At 44.3% G+C, this 25,846-nt stretch overlaps 1 protein-coding gene across 3 annotated transcripts in view; it reads left to right on the top strand.

Annotated features, from left to right (window-relative positions):
• FBXW11 (F-box and WD repeat domain containing 11) overlaps positions 1-25,846 on the top strand; it is a 108,116-nt gene that overhangs the window by 47,921 nt on the left and 34,349 nt on the right. For all 3 annotated transcript variants that reach the window (XM_073573750.1, XM_073573749.1, XM_073573751.1), the window contains 5 exons: positions 4,819-4,881; positions 15,094-15,319; positions 15,715-15,901; positions 15,997-16,087; positions 17,468-17,605. In XM_073573750.1, coding sequence (XP_073429851.1) covers positions 4,819-4,881; positions 15,094-15,319; positions 15,715-15,901; positions 15,997-16,087; positions 17,468-17,605 — 705 coding nt within the window. The remainder of the gene's footprint in view (positions 1-4,818; positions 4,882-15,093; positions 15,320-15,714; positions 15,902-15,996; positions 16,088-17,467; positions 17,606-25,846) is intronic.

Here is a 25,846-nt window from a genome sequence, read left to right as displayed (position 1 = left end):
AAAAAACGGATCCGCCAAAAAAGGGGCGGATCCGTTTTTTCTAAAAGTGACGTATTTTGACTGACGTCAAAAAACGGAAATGTGAAACGGGCCTTACCTGCGCATTTTGTTGTAAATTTGTAACCAAACCCATGGTTGATATTTTCTACCATGTGTGAAGCCTGAAGGGTAACTGTACAACCTTTCAGAATTATCTATTGTGTGTATATACTGTGCATATAGAATTACTGTATTTTCACCAGTTTTCCTCTCTTTAGACTCTTTCATAATTTACAATTGATTCTTAGCTGGTGGGAGGAGACGGGAGTGTTGGCGTTATGGTTCCTGCCCTGTTTGTTTCTGCTATGGCTAGGATATAAAAAAAAATCTTAACATTTTTTGTGGACTTTTATGCAAGAAGTTTTTTTTTTTTTTTTTTTTAAATTTGGATTAAAAGGCCATCTAATATGGCCCAACTGTACAGTACATAATTGACTGCCGTTAAGCTATCATCTATGATGCTTGAAACCTCTATAATGTGTGCTTTGGACAGCTTGCTGTCCATATTTATTGCACTAACCTAAGAAGTGGCAAATGAGAATCTTCCTTCCTCACTTGGAGCGTCTAAGGGTATGTACACACGTTGCAGATTTGCCTGCGGAATTTTCCGCACAGAATCTGCATCTCTTGGCAGAAAATGCAGGTAAAAATGATTGCGGATTTCATGTGGAATTGATGCGGATTTCTATTTGTTGTGGATTGTCATGCATTTTTTGATGTGCGGATTTGTCTTTCTCAATGTAAGTCAATGGATGCAGAAACGCTGCTGATTCGCACAAACAATTGACTGCAAAAAAAAAAAAAAAGCAACGCTGCAAATCCGCACGGATTTTTCCGCAGCATGTGCACAGCGATTCTCAAATTCCCATTTACTATCAATGGTACTGTACTAGACTGCGGATTTGATGCAATTCTGCGCATCCAAAAACGCTGCGGAAACCCACCAAATCCGCAACGCGTGCACATAGCCTTACAGTTATGTGCCATGATTTTTTTTTTTTTTCTTTTTTGCAAAATCACTGCAGCAATTCCATGATGTGTGAATAAGCACCAATGGGCACCAGTTGCGTTTTCATGACTGCGAACATTGAGGATTAGTAGATGTTTATATTTGCTGTGACCACGGTTCCTGATTTTCATTGTATTTAACATGGAAGCACATGAGGCGGTACTGTGCGTGCTGCTCATCTGCATTGATATTTGCTGTGACCACGGTTCCTGATTTTCATTGTATTTAACATGGAAGCACATGAGGCGGTACTGTGCGTGCTGCTCACCTGCATTGCTGGATGCCATCCCAAGTGGCTATACCACTCACTCATGATATTTCAAGGCTGCCGATATATTGGTACGTTTAGACAGGTGCGCTTGGTTTTTATACATTGAGAAAAGCACCAGTCCAGCACAGAAATGCTTTTGAATAAATATTTTGGAATCTCAAGGCTCTTTATTCCTGTAGTGCAGTCTCCCTAAATGTGCCAGCATCCATTTTCAACATTACACCTCTGGAAGAACCCTTTCGTCCAGACACAGGGCAGCAGCTGCTTTCCATGCCTTCATAGGTGTTGTGCCTGCACACAACACCTTCACTCAATGCAAAAATACCCAGACTCATATTAAGTACCAAAGCAAAATTCACTTATCCACTTAAATACCACTCCATGATAATTGCACTCAAAAAAGGGGAAATAAAGGAGTTTTTTTATGTATAAAAATATCAACATTTTTATTGACTCAATTCAAGTTAAAATAGACAAAAATAAAAATTAAAAAATGTGCAAGGAAGAACTCCAAACAGTGAGATCACACTCAGTATTATGTGCAGTTACAAAACCGCTGTCAGTACACAGAACATTAATGGGAAAGATGAAACCCCCCACGGATTAATCAGTATGAGCATGCCCACAGCTGTCAGGACATAAACTGAGGTTCCATACAATCCTCAGTATAATTCATGTGTACAAGGTCAACATAAAAAAATCCATCCCATAGAATTATTACATATATGATCCTTTCATAGGCTAGTTCAGTTTAAGGCAATCTTACCCAATACTGAAGTACCCCACTGGACGCACCCCGACGCGCGTTTTGGTGCATATTTGCCGTGCTTTCCCAATGGAAGGTGTGTGAAAAAGTCTCTTGCAGGACCTTATGTATCCGTGGTAACCGATCGCGTGTATATCATGTGATCGGCCGCTGTTGGGTTGTGTGTACCCAATGCCTGCGGCCGCCCGCACCGAAGCCACGTGACCCGGTCAGACATCACCGCGCGCAAGCAGGAGCCAGGAGGTTGTCATGACTCCCAGTCGCGCGCCAGCGACGCCAAGATGCTGGATGACGTGGGGCAGAAATAAACGGCAAGCAGACCACCCCAGCAGCAAAAGAGAAATACACATTGCATATAAAAGAGGAAAACCTCCATCATATACAGCAGCAACATAGAAATTAGTCAGCAAACAAAAGTCCCCAATTTTAACATCCCTACAATTTTGCAGTTATCTTCTAGTATTCATTAGGATCCTATGTTTAAATGAATTCTTCGGGAGGTCTTTACCAAACATTTTGTCATAGAGGCCAAAGATATGGACATATGGTTGTATCCAGGTACAGCAGGAGAGTGAAGCCAAAGGATACAAACTATACAAAAGAAAAATCAAAATATAAATTGAAAACAAGAAAAACACACAACCAGTTAAAAAGATACAAATAGAGGGAATAGTCAGTTATTACTCAGAATTCAGTTTTTCAGAGAAAATGTGCAAAATTCAAGGAGTCATTTAAACCATCCGGTTTCATTGTTCCTGATGTTATTACCTCACTTTTTGGTGTCCTTCCTTGCACATTTTTGAATTTTCATATTTGTCTTTTTTAACTTGATTGTGTTAATAAAGTTTTTTTATATTTTTATTCAATAAAAAAACTCCTTAATTTCTCCTTTTTTGAACACAACACCTTCAGTTGGGCGCTGCCATCGCTTATACTTCTCCTTTTCCAGACGGTAGTGCGCTATTTTGTGTGTGCTTCTGTCTCTCTCCAGAGATTCTCAAGGATGCCAGTATGTGATCCATTTACAACTGAAGTCTTGTATCTAAAGCCGGCCGTTCGATGTATGGGCTGCACCATCACATTATTCTGCGGCATAACTACACTATTGTACTATAAAATAATGGTCCTTGAATTCCCAAAAAAGGGAACATTAATTTTAACTCAGTTTTCCAGATCTTGGGGTTGCTGCTATATCAGTAGGATCTGCCATGTTTTCTGGTACCACAATGATAGAATGGCATCAGATGGGCAGTGGAATCGCAGAATATTGCATTCATTTCTATGGAGACAGCAAGTGACTGAAGTGCCAGAGGGGACACATCTGGAGTCCTGATGGCTGCATGTAATGGCCCTATACCTTAATGTTGTAACAACAGAATACCCTTTTAAGGCCACGTTCACACGCTGCGGATTCCGCTGCGGATTAATCCGCACGGATTTTGCAAAAACCGCAGATAATACGCAGGTCCAAAGACCTGCGGATTATCTGCGGTTTTGCCTGCGGTTTGGTCCTGCGGATTCACTATCTCCACAATGGTGGAGATAGGAACCCGCAGCGGTTTCCGCAGAAAGAATTGACATGCAATTCTTTCTGCGGATTCAAAACCGCAGCAAATCCGCGCGGTTTTTTCCGCAGCGTCGGCACAGCGTTTTTTGTTTTCCCATTCAAATGAATGGTACTGTACACCGCAGCTAAAACTGCTGCGTGTCCGCAGCGGTCAAAACCGCTGCGGAAACGCAGCGGAATCCGCAGCGTGTGCACACAGCCTTATACTTCTCATTCCAGCGATAAATTTTTATTTTTTTTTTTGAAAACTAGCAATGTGAATGATTTTGAGATGTTTCACTGTTTAATTTAGTTGGAAGTGGATCTCCATTATTCTATTTTTTCATTCATTTGCTTGTGAACATGCTCTTGCCACCACTAAAGCTGGATGTAGGCTGCCGAAAGTCGGTCGTTAGACCACCCTGCTCATTAAATGGTGAAATTTGATCTACTGTGTTGCTTGTTGTTGTTATGGCGTCAAACACAGCGATGCATGCAGGCCAGCGGGACACCAGTGATCAAAAAATGGCCCAGGACATTCGAGCACGGTCAGCGATATTGCAGCGGGGGCCTGGTCGCCGCTACGCGTCACACGTAGCGAGGTCGCTGTTGTGTCACAAAATCGGTGACGCTTCAGTGATTTCGCTAACGATCTCGCTATGTGAGACGGAGCCTTAAGGCCGGGATCACACATGCGAGGAACACCGCTGAGTCTCGCATGTTAATACCTGGCACTCAGGAGCGGAGCATGCGGCTCCATGTATTGCTATGCGGCCGCACGCACCGCTCCCAAGTGCCGGAGGCAGTGCCGGGTATTAACATGCCAGACTCGGCCGTATTCCTCGCATGTGTGATCCTGGCCTAAGAGATGAACTGTATATGTCTTCCATTGGCTTGAAGAGGAGCTGAATATAAAATTATCTCCTTCTAATAGCAGCAAGCCAGCAGGTTGCACATATCTATGGTACTGTGTACTAAGGAAACGTAAGAAAAATGGAAGTAAATCACTAGTATTTTTCATACTATGAAACATGATTGTCTTCTGCTTTCCTAATTTTGATTCCAACAGATCTTTGTTCTCAAGTGAAAACTGTGCAGTTATATATTTTTTATTTTGCATGTTAGTTGTGTGGTGTTTTTTTTTATGTTATACAAGTTTTTACAATATTTATCTTCTCTTTTCTTAGACAACTTCTGTTATGGATGATCAAAATGAAGACGAATCTCCAAAGAAAAACACTTTATGGCAGGTAGGAACAAGGAATTGTTTTTATAAGTATGTTCTGTTTGGTATTGAATTTACATTTAATTTCCTGTGTTAGGTCCTCATGATTGGACCACCTCTGAGGACGGATCATCAGTATCTGACCCTGAGGGATTTGACACCCAGCACCACCTCCGGTCAGCTGTTATTTGCTCCAGCAGTGGCCAGATGTAAACCCATGGAGCGGAGGTGCTCTGTGAAACTCCAATGTGTAGCAGTCGCTGCAGGGTACGACAAAACGACTCCTATTCAAGAGTAGGAGATGTTCTGCAGTACCCAGCTGCACATTAAATTATGTTCTTGACTTGGAGTCAGAGGCAGCTACTTCATTAAGAGGTGAATGGAGTAAGATTTGTGGCATAAGGTACGAAGAAACTCGTTATGAATTGGAATACCAAATCAAAGTCAAATAACAGCGTAAGCTCAAAAATCAATTGTAAGTTTGGGAGGAGCCTTGCTTATACAAATATACAGATTTGATACAACCTTTAATCAATAAAGCTAAAAACAAGACATCCACACAGAAAAACCAACAACTAACCGTGTCACCTATAATGGCCCTACACTCGGGCCCTGATAATTTCTACCTACCAGCGGAGGTTGGCACCCTAAACCTAATCGATATTGGCGCCCCCGCTCCACGGTGGCTGACCCTGATACTCCTAAACAACCCTGGACTGGTGCAGCAAGCAGTCACTCATTTGACCAGGAAAGGAGAGTACAGGTGTCGCTGGTGTAGGTGGATTCATAGGCAACAATAGAAAAAGTGCAAACAAGTGCTAGGAACACAAGACAAAGTGACATGTGCAAACATATGAGTACCTGACTGTACCGTCTCTGTGACTGAAACCTTCCTGTCAGCGGAGGTTGGCACTCTACTGGTCAGTGGAATGGCGCCCCCGCTCCACGATGTCCATCCCTTCAGTCCCTGATGTGGCTAATCTTATACCAGATAGGGGTAGCATAATGTTAAATTAACAGAAGGTGCATTTTAACCCAATGGTCCATTTGTGGCTCATATGGAAAAACTTAATCATATTGATAACAGTAAAGGTACTCAAGGTTAGTAGTTGATGAAAACCTCAATGCGTTTCTCCTAATCGGATCATCAGGAGGTAGTCAGATGCTGTGTGAAGAATGACCAAAATCCCCCATATATATAGTGTTGCTGACATGCGCGGTTCATCTTGGACAGTGGAGCAGGAAGTGTTTCTAGCGCCATTGCATCATAGCAGTGTCAGACAACAGCTGCGAGTTAATTTTGCGCTCCATGTGGAACGCACGCTGGCCGTAAGCTTGATCGACAATTACATCTACCTATCACGGACAGGCTGATCCATCTCATATCACCTTATTCCTGATTATAGAGCTGGAGCATACAGCCATTTATAAGCTTTAGCCTATATTTTAGCCCCATTTGGCTACATCTCGTCAATAGTACCTACTGAACATGGAGGAGGGGTTACTTTTCAGTGGCTAACCTCGGGATTGTTGAATATATATATATATATATATATATATATATATATATATATATATATATATATATATAATTTGGGTCATTCTTCACACAGCATCTGACTACCTCCTGATGATCGGATTAGGAGAAACGTGTTGAGGTTTTCTTAATCAACTACTAACCTTGAGTACCTTCACTGTTATCAATATGATTTATTAATTTTTTCCATATGAGCCACAAATGGACCATTGGGTTAAAATGCACCTTCTGTTAATTTAACATTATGCTACCCCTATCTGGTATAAGATTAGCCACATCAGGGACTGAAGGGATAGCCGTCGTGGAGCGGGGGCGCCATTCCGCTGACCAGTAGGGTGCCAACCTCCGCTGACAGGAAGGTTTCAGTCACAGGGACGGTACAGTCAGGTACTCATATGTTTGCACATGTCACTTTGTCTTGTGTTCCTAGCACTTGTTTGCACTTTTTCTATTGTTGCCTATGAATCCACCTACACCGGCGACACCTGTACTCTCCTTTCCTGGTCAAATGAGTGACTGCTTGCTGCACCAGTCCAGGGTTGTTTAGGAGTATCAGGGTCAGCCACCGTGGAGCTGGGGCGCCAATCTCGATTGGGTTTTGGGTGCCAACCTCCGCTGGTAGGTAGAAATTTTCAGGGCCCGAGTGTAGGGCCATTATAAGTGACACGGTTAGTTGTTGGTTTTTTGTGTGTGGTTATCTTGTTTTTAGCTTTCTTGCATAAAGGTTGTATCAAATAATCTGTATATTTGTATAAGTAAGGCTCCTCCCAAACTTACTTTGAATTAGAATACCACCACGAATCGAACTAACCAGATACAAAAGTATTAATAAAAATAATTTAATCTTTATTATGCAAATTGTTAAAGCATTAAAATAAAAGACAGGAAAAGGGGAAAACCCCAGCAAAGACAAAAAGTGGTAAACAATCCATTTATAAATAAATTTAATAGATATACGTAGTTTTTTGACAATTTGTATAAAACATTACGTCAACATTCTGTGTGTAGACATGATTAAGTTTATTACGGTTCCATCTAGTGGTTGTAGTCAAAAAATGCAAAAGGGAGGTAGGTTTAATAGAAAACTGCTGCCCTGCAAGAGGATATATTCAAATAAAGTGGAAATTGATTTATAATGGATACAAATCTATATAAAAGTACATGTATACGTTATAACTTCAGGGATAAGACAGAAAATGAATCAACTAGTGTGGCAAATTAGTCACAATAATTTCTTATAGATTATGAGGAAACAGAGCAAGTGCATAAGTAATCAAAAACCTCCTGTTCATGAGTGATCAGGCAAAATCTAGTATATGCTAGTGCTATGCCATATACCGTATATACTCGTGTATAAGACGAGTTTTTCAGCCCCTTTTTTGGGCTGAAAGTCCTCTCGACTTAAACAAGAGTCATACGCCAGAAAGGCGGCGGGGAGCAGGAGACATGATACTCACCCTCCTGGTGTCTGCATATCAGGCCCTGCTACATCTCAGTCCTGACGTCTGCATCTCCCTTCCTGTCTTCTTCCTGTGTTGGTCACATGGTACCGCTCATTAAAGTCATGAATATGCTCTCCACCCCTATGCGAGTGGAGACACGTCCATATTCATGACTTTCATGAGCGGTACCATGTGACCAGCACAGGAAGAAGACTGGAAGGGAGATGCAGACGCCGGGACTGAGATGTAGCAGAGCCTGATATGCAGACGCCAGGAGGGTGAATAGGACTGGGGGAGGGTGAGCCAGCCATGCCATATTCACCTGTCCAGTTCCACCACTGCGTTGTGTCTCTTGGGTCCTCTGGCTGTGACATTCAGGTCAGAGGGCACGATGACGTGTTTAGTGCGAGCCCTCTGCCTGAACAGTCACTGCAGAGGGCCGGCAACGCTTTTTTTTAATCGCAGCATCAGCATTATATGGGGCATATATTAATATTGAGCATCTTATGGGGCCACCATTAACCTTTGTGCAGCACTATGTGTAACATTGTAACATAGTTATTAAGGTTGAAGAAAGACTTTAAGTCCATCTAGTTCAACCCATATCCTATCCTAACTTGCCCTAACGTGTTGATACAGAGGAAAGCAAAATAAAAAACCCATGTGGCAAACAGAAGGCTTCACTTTGGGGAAAAAAATTCCTTCCCGACTCCACCTACGGCAATCAGGCTAGCTCCCTGGATCAATGCAATATTAGGGAAACTAGTGTATATACCCTGTAATATTATACTTTTCAAGAAAGGCATCGTGTCCCTTCTTAAATTTTAGTAGGGAATCACTCATTACAACATCATATGGCAGAGAGTTCCATAGTCTCACTGCTCTTACAGTAAAGAATCCGCGTCTGTGAGTATGCTTAAACCTTCTTTCCTCCAGACGTAGAATATGCCCCCTTGTCCCCGTCACAGGTCTAAGAGTAAAAAGATTATTAGAAAGGTCTTTGTATCGTCCCGCATATATTTATACATTGTAATAAGATCACCCCTAAGCCTTCGATTTTCCAAACTAAATAACCCCAAGTGTAATAACCTATCTTGGTATTGCAGACCCCCTAGTTCCCTAATAACCTCGTTCGTTCTTCTCTGCACCCGCTCCAGTTCAGCTATGTCTTTCTTATACACTGGAGACCAGAACTGTACACAGTATTCTAAGTGTGGTCGTCACAAGTGACTTATATAGAGGTAAAATTATGTTCTCCTCATGTTGATACAGGAAAGATGTATATCTTTGTACCGTGTTAGCCAGTAGATAGAAAAATATTCAGAATTGAGAGTCCTCAGTGGTTGATACCTTTTAATGGCTAACTGAAAAGATGGTAGCACATTGCAAGCTTTCGAGACTACTCAGATTCTTCAGATGTTGTATTAGTCAATGCCTGATGAAGATACCCGAGTAGTCTCGAAAGCTTGCAATGTGTTACCATCTTTTCAGTTAGCCATTAAAAGGTATCAACCACTGAGGACTCTCAATTCTGAATATTGTTCTCCTCATGAGCATCTATGCCTCTCTTAATGCATCCCATTATTTTATTTGCCTTTGCAGCAGCTGCCTGACACTGGCCACTAAATGTGAGTTTGTCGTCCACCCATACACCCAGGTCTTTTTCAGTGACAGTTTTGCCCAGTGTTTTACAATTAAGCAGATAATTATACATCTTGTTCGTTCTACCCAAGTGCATGACCTTACATTTATCCCCATTAAAGCTCATTTGCCATTTATCAGCCCAAGCTTCTATATGGGGTTTATTTTAATATGGAGTATCTTATGGGGCCACCAATTAACCTTTGTGCAGCATTATATGGGGCATATATTAACCCCTTCTTACCGATGACTTAATAGTACGTCATCGGTAAGGATCCCCTGCTTTGAGGCGGGCTCCGGCTGTGAGCCCACCTCAAAGCTGCGACATGTCAGCTGTTTTAAACAGCTGATATGTGCCTGCATTAGGCACGAGCAGAGTCGCGATTTCACTCGCGCCTATTAACTAGTTAAATCCAGCTGTCAAAGCTGACAGCGGGCATTTAACTAACGCTTCCGGCCGCCGGGCCGGAAGTGAGCGCATCGCCGACCCCGTCACGTGATCGGGGGTCGGTGACGCGTTGGCTGGACAACCAGAGGTCTCATAGAGACCACTATGGTTGTTGCAGGCACATTGCTGTGAGCGCCGCCCATCGGGCGGCGCTCATAGCAATGCAGTAAATCTGATACATATGGGCGATCTGCTCATTGCCCATATGTAGCAGAGCTGATCAAGTGTTGCATCCTTCTAGCCTCCTATGGAGGCTATTGAAGCATACCAAAAGTAAAAAAAAAAAAAAAAAAAGTTTAAAAATTAAAAAAAACGGAAAAGTTCAAATCACCCCCCCTTTCGCTCCAATCAAAATAAAACCATAAAAAAAAAAAAAATCACACATACACATTTGGTATCGCCTCATTCAGAATCCCCTGATCTATCAACAAAAAAGAAAAGGATTAACCTGATCGCTAAACAGCGTAGCGAGAAAAAATTCAAAACACCAGAATTATGTTTTTTTGGTCGCCATGACATTGCATTAAAATGCAATAATGGGAGATCAAAAGAACATATTTGCACAAAAAAAAAAAGCCCTCACCCAACCCCAGATCACGAAAAATGGAGATGCTATGGGTCTCAGAAAATTGCGCACTTTTTTTTTTTTTTTTAAGCAAACTTTGGAATTTTTTTTTCACCACTTAGATAAAAGTGAACATAGACATGTTTGGTGTCTATGAACTCGTAATGACCTGAAGAATCATAATGGCAGGTTAGTTTTAGCATTTAGTGAACCTAGCATAAAAGCCAAGTAAAAAACAAGTGTGGGATCGTTCAGTAGTATAACTCGTCCTGCAAAAAATAAGCCCTCACATGGCCATATTGAAGGAAAAATAAAAAAGTTATGGCTCTGGAGAGAAGGGGAGTGAAAAACGAAAAATCGAAAAAAGCTCCGGGAGTTAAGAGGTTAATATGGAGCATCTTATGGGGCCACCATTACCCTTTGTGCAGCATTATATAGGGCATATATTAACCCCTTCTTACCGATGACTTAATAGTACGTCATCGGTAAGGATCCCCTGCTTTGAGGCGGGCTCCGGCTGTGAGCCCACCTCAAAGCTGCGACATGTCAGCTGTTTTAAACAGCTGATATGTGCCTGCATTAGGCACGAGCAGAGTCGCGATTTCACTCGCGCCTATTAACTAGTTAAATCCAGCTGTCAAAGCTGACAGCGGGCATTTAACTAACGCTTCCGGCCGCCGGGCCGGAAGTGAGCGCATCGCCGACCCCGTCACGTGATCGGGGGTCGGTGACGCGTTGGCTGGACAACCAGAGGTCTCATAGAGACCACTATGGTTGTTGCAGGCACATTGCTGTGAGCGCCGCCCATCGGGCGGCGCTCATAGCAATGCAGTAAATCTGATACATATGGGCGATCTGCTCATTGCCCATATGTAGCAGAGCTGATCAAGTGTTGCATCCTTCTAGCCTCCTATGGAGGCTATTGAAGCATACCAAAAGTAAAAAAAAAAAAAAAAAAAGTTTAAAAATTAAAAAAAACGGAAAAGTTCAAATCACCCCCCCTTTCGCTCCAATCAAAATAAAACCATAAAAAAAAAAAAAATCACACATACACATTTGGTATCGCCTCATTCAGAATCCCCTGATCTATCAACAAAAAAGAAAAGGATTAACCTGATCGCTAAACAGCGTAGCGAGAAAAAATTCAAAACACCAGAATTATGTTTTTTTGGTCGCCATGACATTGCATTAAAATGCAATAATGGGAGATCAAAAGAACATATTTGCACAAAAAAAAAAAGCCCTCACCCAACCCCAGATCACGAAAAATGGAGATGCTATGGGTCTCAGAAAATTGCGCACTTTTTTTTTTTTTTTTAAGCAAACTTTGGAATTTTTTTTTCACCACTTAGATAAAAGTGAACATAGACATGTTTGGTGTCTATGAACTCGTAATGACCTGAAGAATCATAATGGCAGGTTAGTTTTAGCATTTAGTGAACCTAGCATAAAAGCCAAGTAAAAAACAAGTGTGGGATCGTTCAGTAGTATAACTCGTCCTGCAAAAAATAAGCCCTCACATGGCCATATTGAAGGAAAAATAAAAAAGTTATGGCTCTGGAGAGAAGGGGAGTGAAAAACGAAAAATCGAAAAAAGCTCCGGGAGTTAAGAGGTTAATATGGAGCATCTTATGGGGCCACCATTACCCTTTGTGCAGCATTATATAGGGCATATATTATTTGGAGCATTTTATAGGGCCATCATTTTACTTTTATTAGTATCTATTTTTATTTTTGAAATTTACCAGTAGCTGCTGCATTTCCCACCCTAGGCTTATACGTGAGTCAATAAGTTTTCCCCATTTTTTTTTTTGTGGCAAAATTAGGGGGGCCCTCGGCTTATACTCGGGTCGGCTTTTAATCGAGTTTATACGGTATATCATGAGCATGGTAAAAAACAAAAGGTAAGGCTAGTTTCACACTAGCGTTTATTGCACGGCGCCGCTAAGCCCCGCCCCATGCCAGCTCCCTGACCGCCCCATCCGGTCATCGCCGCCTACTATCGCACATGGACGCTTGCAATCTGCGCACCCTATCTTTAGCATAGGGTGCGCTGGCCGTGCGCTAGTAGGATTTTGGCGTGCGCTGTGCACTTTTGGAGGTGCGCCGAGCACGCCGAAATGCAACATGCAGCGTTCAGCGCACCTTCAAAAGTGCGCAGCACACGCCAAAATCCTACTAGTGCACGGCCAGCGTACTTTGCTAAAGATAGGGTGCGCAGATCGCAAGCGTACATGTGCGATAGTAGGCGGCGATGACCGGATGGGGCGGGCGGGGCTTAGCGGCGCCGTGCGCTGCGTGGAATAAACGCTAGTGTGAAACTAGCCTAAGTATAAGAATTGCCGGAAGCGCATGTTACATGCCGCTATCAGAGTTTGACAATGGTATTTAACGGGTTAATAGCCGTGGGTGGATCGCGATTCCACCCGTGGCTTTTAGAACATCAGCGTAAATGTATGCCTGATATAGGAAAGGGTCAATTTTCAATGACTTGCATTGAAGTGTTAGTACCTTCCCTTTAACATGAAAGTCCTATCACAATTTTTTTTGCAACAATTGAAAAAATATAAAGTATTTAATGAAAAATTTTTTTTTACTGCATTAAAAAAAATGAAAAATTTTACTTTTGATATTTTCCACTTTATACTCTGGAATAGCTGCTGAATTTTGCCACGAAAACCTAGTGTACAATTACATTGTGTGCTACAGTAAATGTGGGCTGGATCTGCTCACATCAGTGACCTCGCTCCTCTCCCTTTCTGGGCGTTTGCTAAAGGATAAGGGAGGGTGAAGTTTAGTATCACATTATGGAGTCATTTTGTGGGTGACTGTACAGTGATATTGAGATGTGAACAATGTCACCAAAGACGGCTGGCAGCGCTAATTCTGTTGGTTGGTGCTGCTTGCTGTATCATACTCTGCGGTAGGATATGCAGAGCGCATTATGTGCTGCAATTTAGATAAGTGAAGTATAACAGAAGCTGGAATTGGACCTGAGCCCTGGCTGTGTAATGTATCACATGATGGGATTAGATATAGGGCTAAGCGGACTATGTCACACAGGATTGGATTAGATGCACCGTATGTAATATGTGATACCGCGCCATCCACTTCTGTGGGAGCAATGATGTAATATGGGCATTAGATGCACTGCTCTGGGCCGTATCATGCATGATGGGCATTAGATGCACTGCTCTGGGCCGTATCACGCATGATGGGCATTACATGCACTGCTCTGGGCCGTATCACACATGATGGGTATTAGATGCACTGCTCTGGGCCGTATCACGCATGATGGGTATTAGATGCACTGCTCTGGGCCGTATCACGCATGATGGGCATTAGATGCACTGCTCTGGGCCGTATCACGCATGATGGGTATTAGATGCACTGCTCTGGGCCGTATCACGCATGATGGGCATTAGATGCACTGCTCTGGGCCGTATCACGCATGATGGGCATTAGATGCACTGCTCTGGGCCGTATCACGCATGATGGGCATTAGATGCACTGCTCTGGGCCGTATTGTGCATGATGGGCATTAGATGCACTGCTCTGGGCCGTATCGCGCATGATGGGCATTAGATGCACTGCTCTGGGCCGTATCGCGCATGATGGGCATTAGATGCACTGCTCTGGGCCGTATCGCGCATGATGGGCATTAGATGCACTGCACTGGGCCGTATCACACATGATGGGCATTAGATGCACTGCTCTGGGCCGTATCACGCATGATGGGCATTAGATGCATGGTTCCTGGGGGGTCTCTCACGTGATGGGATTAGATACACTGCTCTGAGGCGTATTGCACATGACGGGTATTAGATACTCTGCTCTGGGTCCGGGGATCATGCCCAAGTCACAGCTGGAGGCACCTACAATGCAGGATAAGCGGTCGGAGACTGACCGCAGTCTCTTATATGCAGGGGATGGTGAATTTGAGGTGTGTATGGGTCTTGTTCAGACACGCACCAGCAAATGCAAATTGCCACCCCCAGTGGTTGAAGAAAAAATTAGTAAATAAAAAAAAGTTAAAGTAGTGCAGTAGTGTGTCTGTGACATAAGCTGCTATCTGTTTGGGGGTGCAGGTGGACCCCTGTGCAGCTGCACAGTTTGTACCAGATCTCTGAGTGCTTAGCCCTGTATAACCCTGCCACACCACTGATCGGCAGCTTTTGTGTACACTATGCATGGGCAGAAAGCTGCCAGTTGGTGGTGGTGTGTTGGACTACCTGGCAACAGGCTTACTAGTTAGTCCTCTAATAGTAATCTCCTGGTGATAAAACAGTGACTTTTATAAGAACTCCAGCAAATAGCCCAGTAATGGACACGTTGCCTGAATCAAGGTCTCTGTCTCTACATTATGCTGCTCTCCGAGTAGGTAGCTGTAGCCTGGTGACAGATTCTCTTTACCTTGGGTTAGTTCAGCCAGGTATAGAGCATATCGAGCTTACTGGTTTCTGGATCCTTTTCTCATTCTGCTTTCACTTGACACACAAGTTTGGAATTTATTATGTATCAAAATATCAGTCAGTGATACCCGTGTCTAATGGTATACATGGCCTTATTACAGATGGATTATTCCCCACCCCTTCCTTTTACAGATAACTAATGGAACATCGTCAGTGATTGTATCCAGAAAGCGCACATCTGATGGAAATTATGAGAAAGAGAAGGACTTGTGTATAAAATTTTTTGATCAGTGGTCTGAATCAGATCAGGTTGAATTTGTTGAACATCTTATTTCCCGAATGTGTCACTACCAACATGGTCATATTAATTCTTACTTGAAGCCCATGTTGCAACGAGACTTCATTACGGCACTACCAGGTAAATCTTGTGAAATGCTCCACAAGTCGCTAGAGAAATAGTGTTAATGTTCACAAATGTCTGTTGTTTCTATAGGTAATAAAGCTATGTTTCAAGTAATCACACTGTTTTCAATCTTTTTTTCCCCCCCTTTGTTTGTTTTGGTTCTGCATGTTTTCTGTATGCAATTTGTTGGTGGCACTAAGCCGCGAGGAGATGGCAAACATGAGCTTAAAGATTGGAATATGAGGTAGAGAAAAGGTGCTTGTGGCCTCCTGGAACGTTATAAGAACACTATGTCAGTGGTTCATTCTATACAAAGGTTTAATAGATTGGACACGTTTCTTTTATATCATAAATGGTCTTTAAAACGTTTACCCGATTTAACGTTTCTTGATGGTTGTCCTCACTTACAGAACAGGGCTTGGAGCATATTGCAGAAAATATACTGTCCTACTTGGATGCTCGATCACTGTGCGCAGCAGAACTTGTATGCAAAGAATGGCAAAGGGTGATTTCAGAAGGCATGCTGTGGAAGAAGCTCATCGAGAGAATGGTCCGTACTGATCCATTGTGGAAGGGTTTATCAGAAAGAAGGCAATGGTATGTGTTCCTCATACTTCATTCAGCCCAGTCATTGTCCCAGTGCTTTACTGCGAAAATGTAATTGATTTTTTTTATTCCTCCTCCCCTTCTAGGGATCAATATCTTTTTAAAAACAGACCTACTGATGGCCCACCAAATTCATTTTACAGATCACTTTACCCCAAAATTATTGAAGATATTGAGGTAAGTAATGTTTGCACTGGTGTTGGATTTTTAGTTTGAAAATAAAAATGCTGTACAAAAAATTGGGCATAAAGAGATGGTCATAGTGCCCAATATTTTTCTTTTATGTAGTGCGGCATTATGCGTGATCTTCCTGATGTAAATTGGTTGTTTTGCTTTTAGGCCAGGGTTAGCGAGCGTATATTTTTTCATGCGAAATATTCTGCTCAGTTATGTTAATGACACTCTGCTCCAAGTTTGAGCCGAGTGTCAGTTTACCTAATTAGGCCTTTAGGGGAAGAAAAAAAAAGCGCAAATGTGCACTGCCCCATAGTATAACATTGGTCCAACTGCTATCCAACAAAAGCATCAGATAGCATTCGACTTTAAGGGCTTGCTCACACGAATGTATAATAATCAGCCCTTAGTGTGAACACTGCTGCTCTGTTTCACAGCATCCTGCTTTCTGGGGAACGGTGCTCTCTTGCTTGCAGATTTGTTCAAATGGATGCCTGGATTGGGGTGGTCCTCTCCCTTTTTCATCCCACCCACCACCTTTTTTTTTTCTTTTTTTTTTTTTTCTGTTTAACTCTTCTCACTTTTATTTCTCCCCATCTACTCTTCTTTGTCTTTCTTCATGCCTGAAGTTCTGCTCTTTTCTCTTCACTCTCCGTCCTATGTTAATATGAAAAGTGGACGAAAAGAAGGTCACATGTGGATTCTTGTTCACATTACAGATGTTTTGGAAAATATGTCTAATCTAATGGCTTTATATATTTCCTGTGTTATTGTTTTTCCTAAACAAAAAAAATAGATGCAGAAATTATGCAACTTTAAAATTTCTCCAAAATATGATCTTTGGAACGTAGTCTAAGGCTGTGCACACGTTGCAGATTCTGCTGCGGATCCGCAGTGTTTTTGGCCCTGCGGATCTGCAGCAGATTTTGCTGCGTTGTACAGTAGCTTTATATTCAATGAAAATTAAACGCTGTGCACATGCTGCGGATTTTTCCACGTGGATTAGCTGCGGTTTTAAATCCGCAGCAGGTCAATTCTTTGTGCGAAATCCGCAGTAGTTTGACGCCTGCTCCATTACCAGGTGTCATACCGCAGGCTAATCCGCAGGTAAAATGCAGGTCTTTTGACCTGCGGATTTAGCACAATCTGCAACGTGTACACTTACTCTAAGGGAGTAGGGGCCCTAAGCAATTGCCCAGTTTGCTGCCCACCCGTAACATCAGCCCTGGGGATACCCCATGCTGGTTGCAAACCATGCATCACATTTAGCTCCCATTCTGGTGGCTTTTGGCTTCATCCGAAGATGCAGAGGTGGCATTTTTCATTTCTGTTGGATGCTTATTCCTTTATTTGTACTTGGTTTTGTTTTTGTTCCCAATTTAGACAATAGAAGCAAACTGGAGATGCGGAAGGCATAATCTTCAGAGAATCCAGTGCCGTTCTGAGAACAGCAAAGGTGTTTACTGTCTTCAGTATGACGATGAGAAGATAATCAGCGGACTGCGGGATAACTCGATTAAGGTAAGATGTGATCACCAGTGATGAAACAGGAATTCTGCTGATCTGTGGCAGAGCGTGTGGAGCTGTTCACCTCATTCTGATATTAAAGGGAATCTGTCAGCAAGTTCTTGCTATTTAATCTGAGAACAGCATAACAAAAGGCTAGAAAGCCTGATTCCAGAGATTCATCACTTACTGGGCTTCTTGGTGTAGTTTTCATGGAATATCTGTTTTGTCTGGTGGAGATGTAGCAGAGCTAAGGGTACCATTACACTTAGCGACGCACCAGCGATCCTGACAACGATACGACCTGGTAAGGATCGCTGGGGCGTCGCTAAATGTTGCTAGTAAGCTGTCAAACAGGCAGATTTGCCCAACGACGCAGCACCGATCCGTATAACGACCTTGGCGGTCGTTGGTACCTTGTCACACAGCAGCGATTCTGACGACTCACGCATGTGTTCATGATTTCTGAGTCGCTAACCAGGTCGCTCGTCGGTGTCAAACACAGCGATGTGCACTGGCCAGCAGGACACCAGCGATCAATAAATGGCCCAGGACACTCCAGCAAGATCAGCGACATCGCAGCGGGGGCCTGGTTGCCGCTACGTGTCACACGTAGCGAGATCGCTGGCGAGGTCGCTGTTGCATCACAAAATCTGTGACGTTTCAGCGATCTCTCTAACGATCTCGCTATGTGAGACGGGGCCTTAACAGTTAAACTGTATATAACCCAACCCACACACCTGCCTGGCAACTTCTTGTGCACACTGCATTGTGAGCGAGCTGCTACTCAATGGTGACAGCTCTGCAGGTTAAGCTGTGAAACTGTGGTCCCTATAGTGTTAATTTCCTGCTGATTGCATTGAAACTACAACACACAACCTAGTGACAACCCCTGGAAGGGGCTCGCGGTGGCTACATTATGGTGCTCTCAGATTAAATGCCAAAAATGATCCAGCCTTAAAGAACTACATGTCATATTATAAGAGGTACATGGTTTGGCGTGAAACTAATATACATTTAGCCAGAGCTGTGGAGTTGGTAAGCCAAACCTCCGACTCCAACTCCGACTTCACAATTTCCATGACTCTGAATCCCTCATATGTGGCTCATGTTTAAGTGATAAAGGTACTGTAGTAAAATGGTAACATCAGGCTTTTAATCATTGTTATGATACAATGATCAAGCCATTTAGAATATAAAATATATTTATTGGAATACAACTTTAGAGCAAAAAAACTTTTGCATGATTAGTTTTATACACTATGCAGTAAGTGGAAAAAAGTTTTCATCAAAAACGTGCTGAATAACACTTAAACATCACAGTGTAACTCCAAGTCGATCACACTTCTGTGAAATCACACTTCTGTGAAATCAACAGTTATGAAGCAACACTGATTGTGAATCAATTTATCCTGCTGTTCTGCCAATGGTACATACAACAGATAGAAATGATAGGCAATTAGCAAGACAACCTCTATAAAGGAATGGCTCTGCAGGGGGTGACCAGACCATTTATCTGTTCTCATCATTTTTGGCTGTTTGGGTCACTTTAGCATTTTGTCATTGCACTCACTCCTAGAGGTACTGTACAGTAGCATAGAGCGGTGTCTATAACCAAGAGAAGTTGCTCAGGTAGTGCAGCTCATCCAGGATGACACATGAATGCGAGCTGTGGCAAGAAGGGTAGCTGATTCTTGTCAGCACAGAGTCCAGCGCATGGTGCAGATACCAGGAGACAGGCCAGTATACCAGGAGACGTGGAGGGGGCCGTAGGAGGGCAACATCCCAGCAACATGACCGCTACCTCCTCCTTTGTGCAAGGAGCAACAGGAAGAGCACTGCCAGAGTCCTGCCTGCAAAATTACCTCCAGCAGGCCAATAACATCCATGTGTCTGTTTCGACATTGGCGCCCTGTGCTCTTCACGGATGAGAGCATGTTCACACTGAGCACATGTGACGGAAGTAAGAGTCTGGAGACGCTGTAGAGAATGTTCTGCGGCCTGCAACATCTTCCAGCATGACTGGTTTAGCAGGGCATCAGTAACTCTGTTGGCAGGCATTTCTTTGAAGGGCCACACAGCCCACCATGTCCTAGCCAAAGGTACACTAAATGCCATTAGGCACAGTAATGAGATCCTGAGACCCATTATGAGACCATGTGCTGGTGCACTAGGCCCTGGGTTCCTTTTGATGCTTGACAATGTTAGGCCTGATATGGCTGAAGTGTGTCAGCAGTTCCTGCATGATGAAGGCATTGATGCTATGGACTGGCCTGCCCGTTCCCCAGACCTGAATCCAATCTGGAACATCATGACTCGTTCCATCCACCAACGCAACGTTACACCACAGACTGTCCAGGTGTTGACTGATGCTTTACTCCAGATCTGGGAGGAGATCCCTCAAGAGCATGCCCAGGCATGGTAGGGAGTTATTATAAGCATGTGGAGGCCACACACACTACTGAGCATCATTTCCTTGTCTTGAGGCATTTATTCTGAAGTTTGATCAGGCTGTAATTTGTTTTTCCACTTTCATTTTCAGTATCATTCTAAATTCAGACCTCTGTGAGATAATAATTTTGATTTACATTGATCATTCTTATGTTTATTGTTCTCAACACATTCCACTATGTAATGAATAAAAATTGCAACTAGAATATTTCATTGAGTGATATATAGGATGTGGCATTTTAGTGTTATAGCACTTACAATTGCTCGTTCTGCCTTTCTACCCAGGTAAGGCTACTTTCACACATCCGGTGTGTGGGGTGCGGCGAAAAGCCGGGCCGCCGGATCCGGCCTGCAGCCGTGACACCGGATGTGGTATGCGGCGAGACGATACGGCTCGGACATTATTAAAGGAGCCGCAGGACGAGGTGGACAGAGGCAGCCGATGAGAGACCGCTGCTGAAAGGGAGGGGAGGAGAGGAGAGGATAGGAGAGGGGAGGGGAGAGGGGGGTGGAGAGAGAGAGACATGGGGGGTTAACACTTAGTGTCCAGGCGAGAGAATCTCTCTCTCTCTTGCCGGGCACTTGTGGGATTAACCCCACAGAGAGATCTCTCTCTCTCACCCAGACACTGTGAGTGTTAACCCCACAAGTGCCCGGCGAGAGAGATCTCTCACAAGTGTCCGGGTGACAGAGAGAGATCTCTCTCTCTCTCGCCGGGCACTTGTGGGGTTAACATTCACAGAGTCCGGGCATGCGCTGTGGAAAAAGCCGGTCCGGCGCTGACAAAAAACGTTGCAGAGAACGTTTTTTGCAGATGCCGGACGGCTAATTTATGCCGTGTCCGGCAACAACCGGACACGACGCATAACCATCCGTCACGATGCGGCAACCATGAAAGCTTATGGGACAAAACCGGATCCGGTGCTGGATCCGGTTATTAAAAATTTCGCCGCATCGTGCCGAATGACAAAAACCGGATGTGTGAAAGAGGCCTAATTCTTCTTTTTTCTCTGCTCTAAGTAGAAACAGGAAGTCTATTGTTCCTGCAAAAATCAATCAGGTCTTCAATGCCTGACCCAGCTGCTCTCTTTTCCTCCTGACAGAGACTTTTGTAGTGACAAGTCATGCAGGGAAATTTGACCTCCTGTTTCTACATAAAGCTATTCCGTTTACTCTGTCGCCTTATTGGGGGACACAGAACCGTGGGTGTTATGCTGCTGTCCACTAGGAGGCGACACTATGCATAATCTGAAAAAGATTAACTTTGGCTCCTCCTCTGCAGTATACACCCCTGGACGGCGTCAGCCTTCTCCAGTTTTTGCTTAGTGTCGCAAGGAGAGAGTACTTGGCAGGATGGCAGCAGCAATGGAGGCGGTACCATTTGCCCAGTTTCACCTCAGACCCCTTCAACTGGCCATCCTCAAGTCCTGGGACAGGAATCCGTTCTCCCTCGACAGGGAGTTCCGGTTATCAGCAAACACCAGGAGGTCCCTGCACTGGTGGCTCAAGCCAACCTCGCTTGCAAGGGGAAAATCCTTTCCGGTCAATGGAAGGTTTTGACCACCGACGCAAGCCTTATGGGTTGGGGCGCGGTGCACCTACATCACAGAGCGCAAGGCAGGTGGTCACCAAGGGAATCGACCATGCCCATCAACATCCTGGAAATTCGGGCCATCTTCCTGGCGTTGCAAGCCTTCCATCACTTGCTGGCAGACTTTCATATCAGAGTACAGTCGGACAATGCCACGGCAGTGGCATACGTGAACCATCAAGGCGGCACCCGCAGCATCCAGGCGATGACCGAAGTAACGCGTATCCTACAGTGGGCGGAGGATGCAAGGTCGGTACTCTCCGCGGTCCACATTCCGGGCGTGGACAACTGGGAAGCCGACTATCTCAGCCGACAAGGAATGGACTCTGGGGAATGGTCTCTCCATCCCGAAGTCTTCGGTCAGATCTGTCATCGTTGGGGGACCCCGGACGTGGATCTGATGGCATCCCATCTCAATGCCAAGGTTCCCAATTTCATGGCCAGGACGCGCGATTCGCGATCGCTCGGAGCAGATGCCCTGGTTCAGGACTGGACCCAGTTCCAGCTTCTGTACATTTTTGCACCCCTCCCCCTGATCTCCAGAGTCCTGAGGAAGATCAAACAAGAGGGTGTTCCCACCATTCTGATCGCTCCAGACTGGCCCAGGCGTACATGGTACGCCGACGTCGTGCAACTCACAGCAGACGCTCCCTGGCGTCTCCCCACACGTCCCGACCTCCTGTCACAAGGCCCGTTCTTCCACCAGAACTCAAGGGCTCTCAATTTGACGGAGTGGCCATTGAGACCTGGGTTTTGACCCAAGCAGGTTTTTCACCGGACGTTGTTAAAACCATGATCAGGGCTCGAAAGCCAACTTCAGCCAGGATTTACTATCGTACCTGGAAGGTTTTTCTTCACATGGTGCGACTCTCGTGGGCAGATTCCACTTCCCTATTCTCTTCCAAAGGCCCTCGGGTTCCTTCAGTCAGGCCTGGACGCCGGGCTATCCCTGGGCTCGCTGAAGAGCCAGGTCTCAGCGCTTTCAGTGCTCTTTCAGAGGCGTATTGCTAACAAGCCGCAAGTGTAGACTTTTCTCCAAGGGGTTTCCCGATTGGTTCCCCCCTACAAACGTCCGTTGGAGACGTGGGACCTCAACCTGGTCTTGACAGCACTACAGTCACCTCCTTTTGAACCCCTTAGGGTGGTCTCACTCCGCTTTCTATCGCAGAAAGTGGTTTTCCTGGTGGCAATCACCTCGCTACGCAGGGTGTCTGAACTTTCAGCTCTTTCCTGCAGACGACCCTTCCTGGTTTTTCATCAGGACAAGGTGGTTCTCCGTACAGTACCATCCTTCCTTCCGAAGGTCGGGTCCAGCTTCCACCTCAATGAGGAAATATCACTACCGTCTCTTTGCCCGGCTCCCGTTCATAGGGTAGAGAAGGCTCTGCATACGCTTGACCTTGTCAGGGCATTGCGTGTTTACGTGTCTAGGACTGCTCCTTTCCTGAAGTCTGATTCACTTTTCCTTCTTCCAGAAGGCATTCGCAAGGGCCTACCGGCTTCCAAAGCCACCCTTGCTAGGTGGATCAAGTCCACCATTCAAGAGGCTTACCGCCTCAACAATTCTCCTCTTCCGGCCGGTATCACGGCACACTCTACGCGGGCGGTAGGGGCCTCTTGGGCCATTCGGCATCAAGCCTCAGCACATCAAGTGTGTAAGGCAGCCACTTGGACTAACCTGCACACATTTACAAAACACTACAGAGTGCATACCCAGTCCTCAGCGGATGCGAGCCTGGGTAGACGGGTCCTGCAGGCGGCAGTACTCCAAGTCTAGGGGACTGTCGGCACAATATTCGTCCACTGCTTCCCACCCAGGGACTGCTTTAGGACGTCCCACGGTTCTGTGTCCCCCAATAAGGCGACAGAGTAAAGGAGATTTTTGTGTACTCACCGTAAAATCTCTTTCTCTTAGCCTTTAATTGGGGGACACAGCTCCCACCCTGTAGCCCTTGCGGGCCGTTGTTACGGTTGGGTTCTCATATTGTTGTTTGAGCCTGTTTATAGTAGCCTTTTTTTTTACAGGCATGGTTATGTTTCTGGTATATTCCTCCTAATGCTTTTGCACAAAACTGGAGAAGGCTGACGCCGTCCAGGGGTGTATACTGCAGAGGAGGAGCCAAAGTTAATCTTTTTCAGATTATGCATAGTGTCGCCTCCTAGTGGACAGCAGCATAACACCCACGGTTCTGTGTCCCCCAATTAAAGGCTAAGAGAAAGAGATTTTACGGTGAGTACACAAAAATCTCCTTTTTAATCACTTGCTGTCATATACCTAATGGAAAAGAGAAGATTTAGTTGGGTAGAAGGGCAAAATCACCAATTTTAATTACACATTGCAATATAATGATTGCATTTTGATGGAAGGAGTGCTCCTTTACACTCTGCTCACCCATTGATGTATTATTACATCATGGGCGATTGGGATTTAATACTAGCTGCGGTACAGTTACTGCAGTGATGTTGTGCTGGCTCAGGAGCTGTGCACTCTCTTGAAGGAGCAGGTATCGGCTATTATATGCAACTGCTATGTTCAGTGGTAACGTCTCTCGCGACAGTTTTAACACTTTAGAAGCTTCATGGTTGTCACTGAAAGGGGGATCACTGTACCTCCTTTAGGGGCCTGCCCTTCCAACCACACAAGGTCTGCAGTTACCATGGCAACGTGAAGCTTTTTAACAGCAGCCTCTGGTTCTGCCAGCTATAGGAAGTCTGTTAATACCTGTGACAGCTATAATGTGGAGGTACAGATAGGGCTCCCTCTGTACCTCCATCTATGATCTCCCCTTTCCCACCACACAATGCTTGCAGTTACCTTGGCAACATGAGGCTTAACCCCTTCACTACCAAGGGTGGTTTGCACGTTAACTCCCGGGCCAATTTTTACAATTCTGACCACTGTCCCTTTATGAGGTAATAACTCTGAAACTCTTCCATGGATCCTGGTGATTCTGACACTGTTTTCTTGTGACATATTGTACTTCATGTTGGTGATAAAATTTCATTCAAATAACTTGCGTTTATTTGTGAAAAAAATGGAAATTTGGCGAAAATTTTTAAAAATTCGTAATTTTCCAACTTTGAATTTTTATGCCCTTAAATCAGAGATACAGCACACAAACTTAATAAGTAACATTTCCCACATGTTTACTTTACATCAGCACAATTTTGGAACCAAAATTTTTTTTTGTTAGGAAGTTAAGGGTTAAAAATTGACAAGCGATTTCTCACTTTTGCAACACCATTTTATTTTTACGGACCACATCACATTTGAAGCCACTTTGCGGGGTCTATATGATAGAAAATACCCAAAAGTGACACCATTCTAAAAACTGCACCCCTTAAGTTGCTCAAAACCACATTCAAGAAGTTTATTAACCCTTTAGGTGCGTCACAGGAATTTTGAATATTTAAAAAAAAAAATGAACATTACTTTTTTTCACAAAAAAAATACTTCAGGTTCAATTTTTTTTATTTTACCAAGAGTAACAGGAGAAATTGGACTGCAAAAGTTATTGTGCAAGTTTTTCTGAGTACGCTGATACCTGATATGTGGGGGGGAACCACTGTTTCGGCGCATGGCAGAGCTCAGAAGAGGAGCGCCGTTTGACTTTTTCAATGCAAAATTGGCTGGAATTCAGATCGGACGCCATGTCGCGTTTGGAGAGCCTTTGATGTACCTAAACAGTGGAAACCCCCCACAAGTGACCCCATTTTGGAAACTAGACCCCCCAAGGAACTTATCTAGATATGTGGTGAGAACTTTGAACCCACAAGGGCTTCACAGAAGTCTATAACGTACAGCGATACAATTAATAAATCCTATTTTTTCCACAAAAATGATCTTTTCACCCCCAATTTTTATTTTCCCAAGGGTAACAGGACCCTAAAAGTTATTGTGCAATTTGTCCTGAGTACGCGGATACCCCACATGTGGGCGTAAACCACTATTTGGGCGCATGGCAGAGCTCGGTAGGGAAGCAGCGCCATTTGACGTTTTTGGCTGGAATTGAGATCGGACACCATGTCGCGATTGGAAAACCCCTGATGTACCAAAACAGTGGAAACCCCCCACAAATGGAAACTAGACCCCCCAAGGAACTTATCTAGAAGTGTGGTGAGCACTTTGAACCCCCAAGGGCTTCACTTCGTCAGGGGGCTTTTCCGAAACGCGCGTCGGGGTGCGTTCTTTTTGGCACACCGCCTTCACCACT

This window comes from Dendrobates tinctorius, unplaced genomic scaffold, assembly GCF_039654945.1.
Source record: "Dendrobates tinctorius isolate UK_male_01 unplaced genomic scaffold, ASM3965494v1 ptg000036l, whole genome shotgun sequence".
Taxonomy (NCBI): Eukaryota; Metazoa; Chordata; class Amphibia; order Anura; family Dendrobatidae; genus Dendrobates; species Dendrobates tinctorius.
Note: the sequence above shows the minus strand (reverse complement) of the source record. Positions and strands in the feature narration are given on the sequence as shown.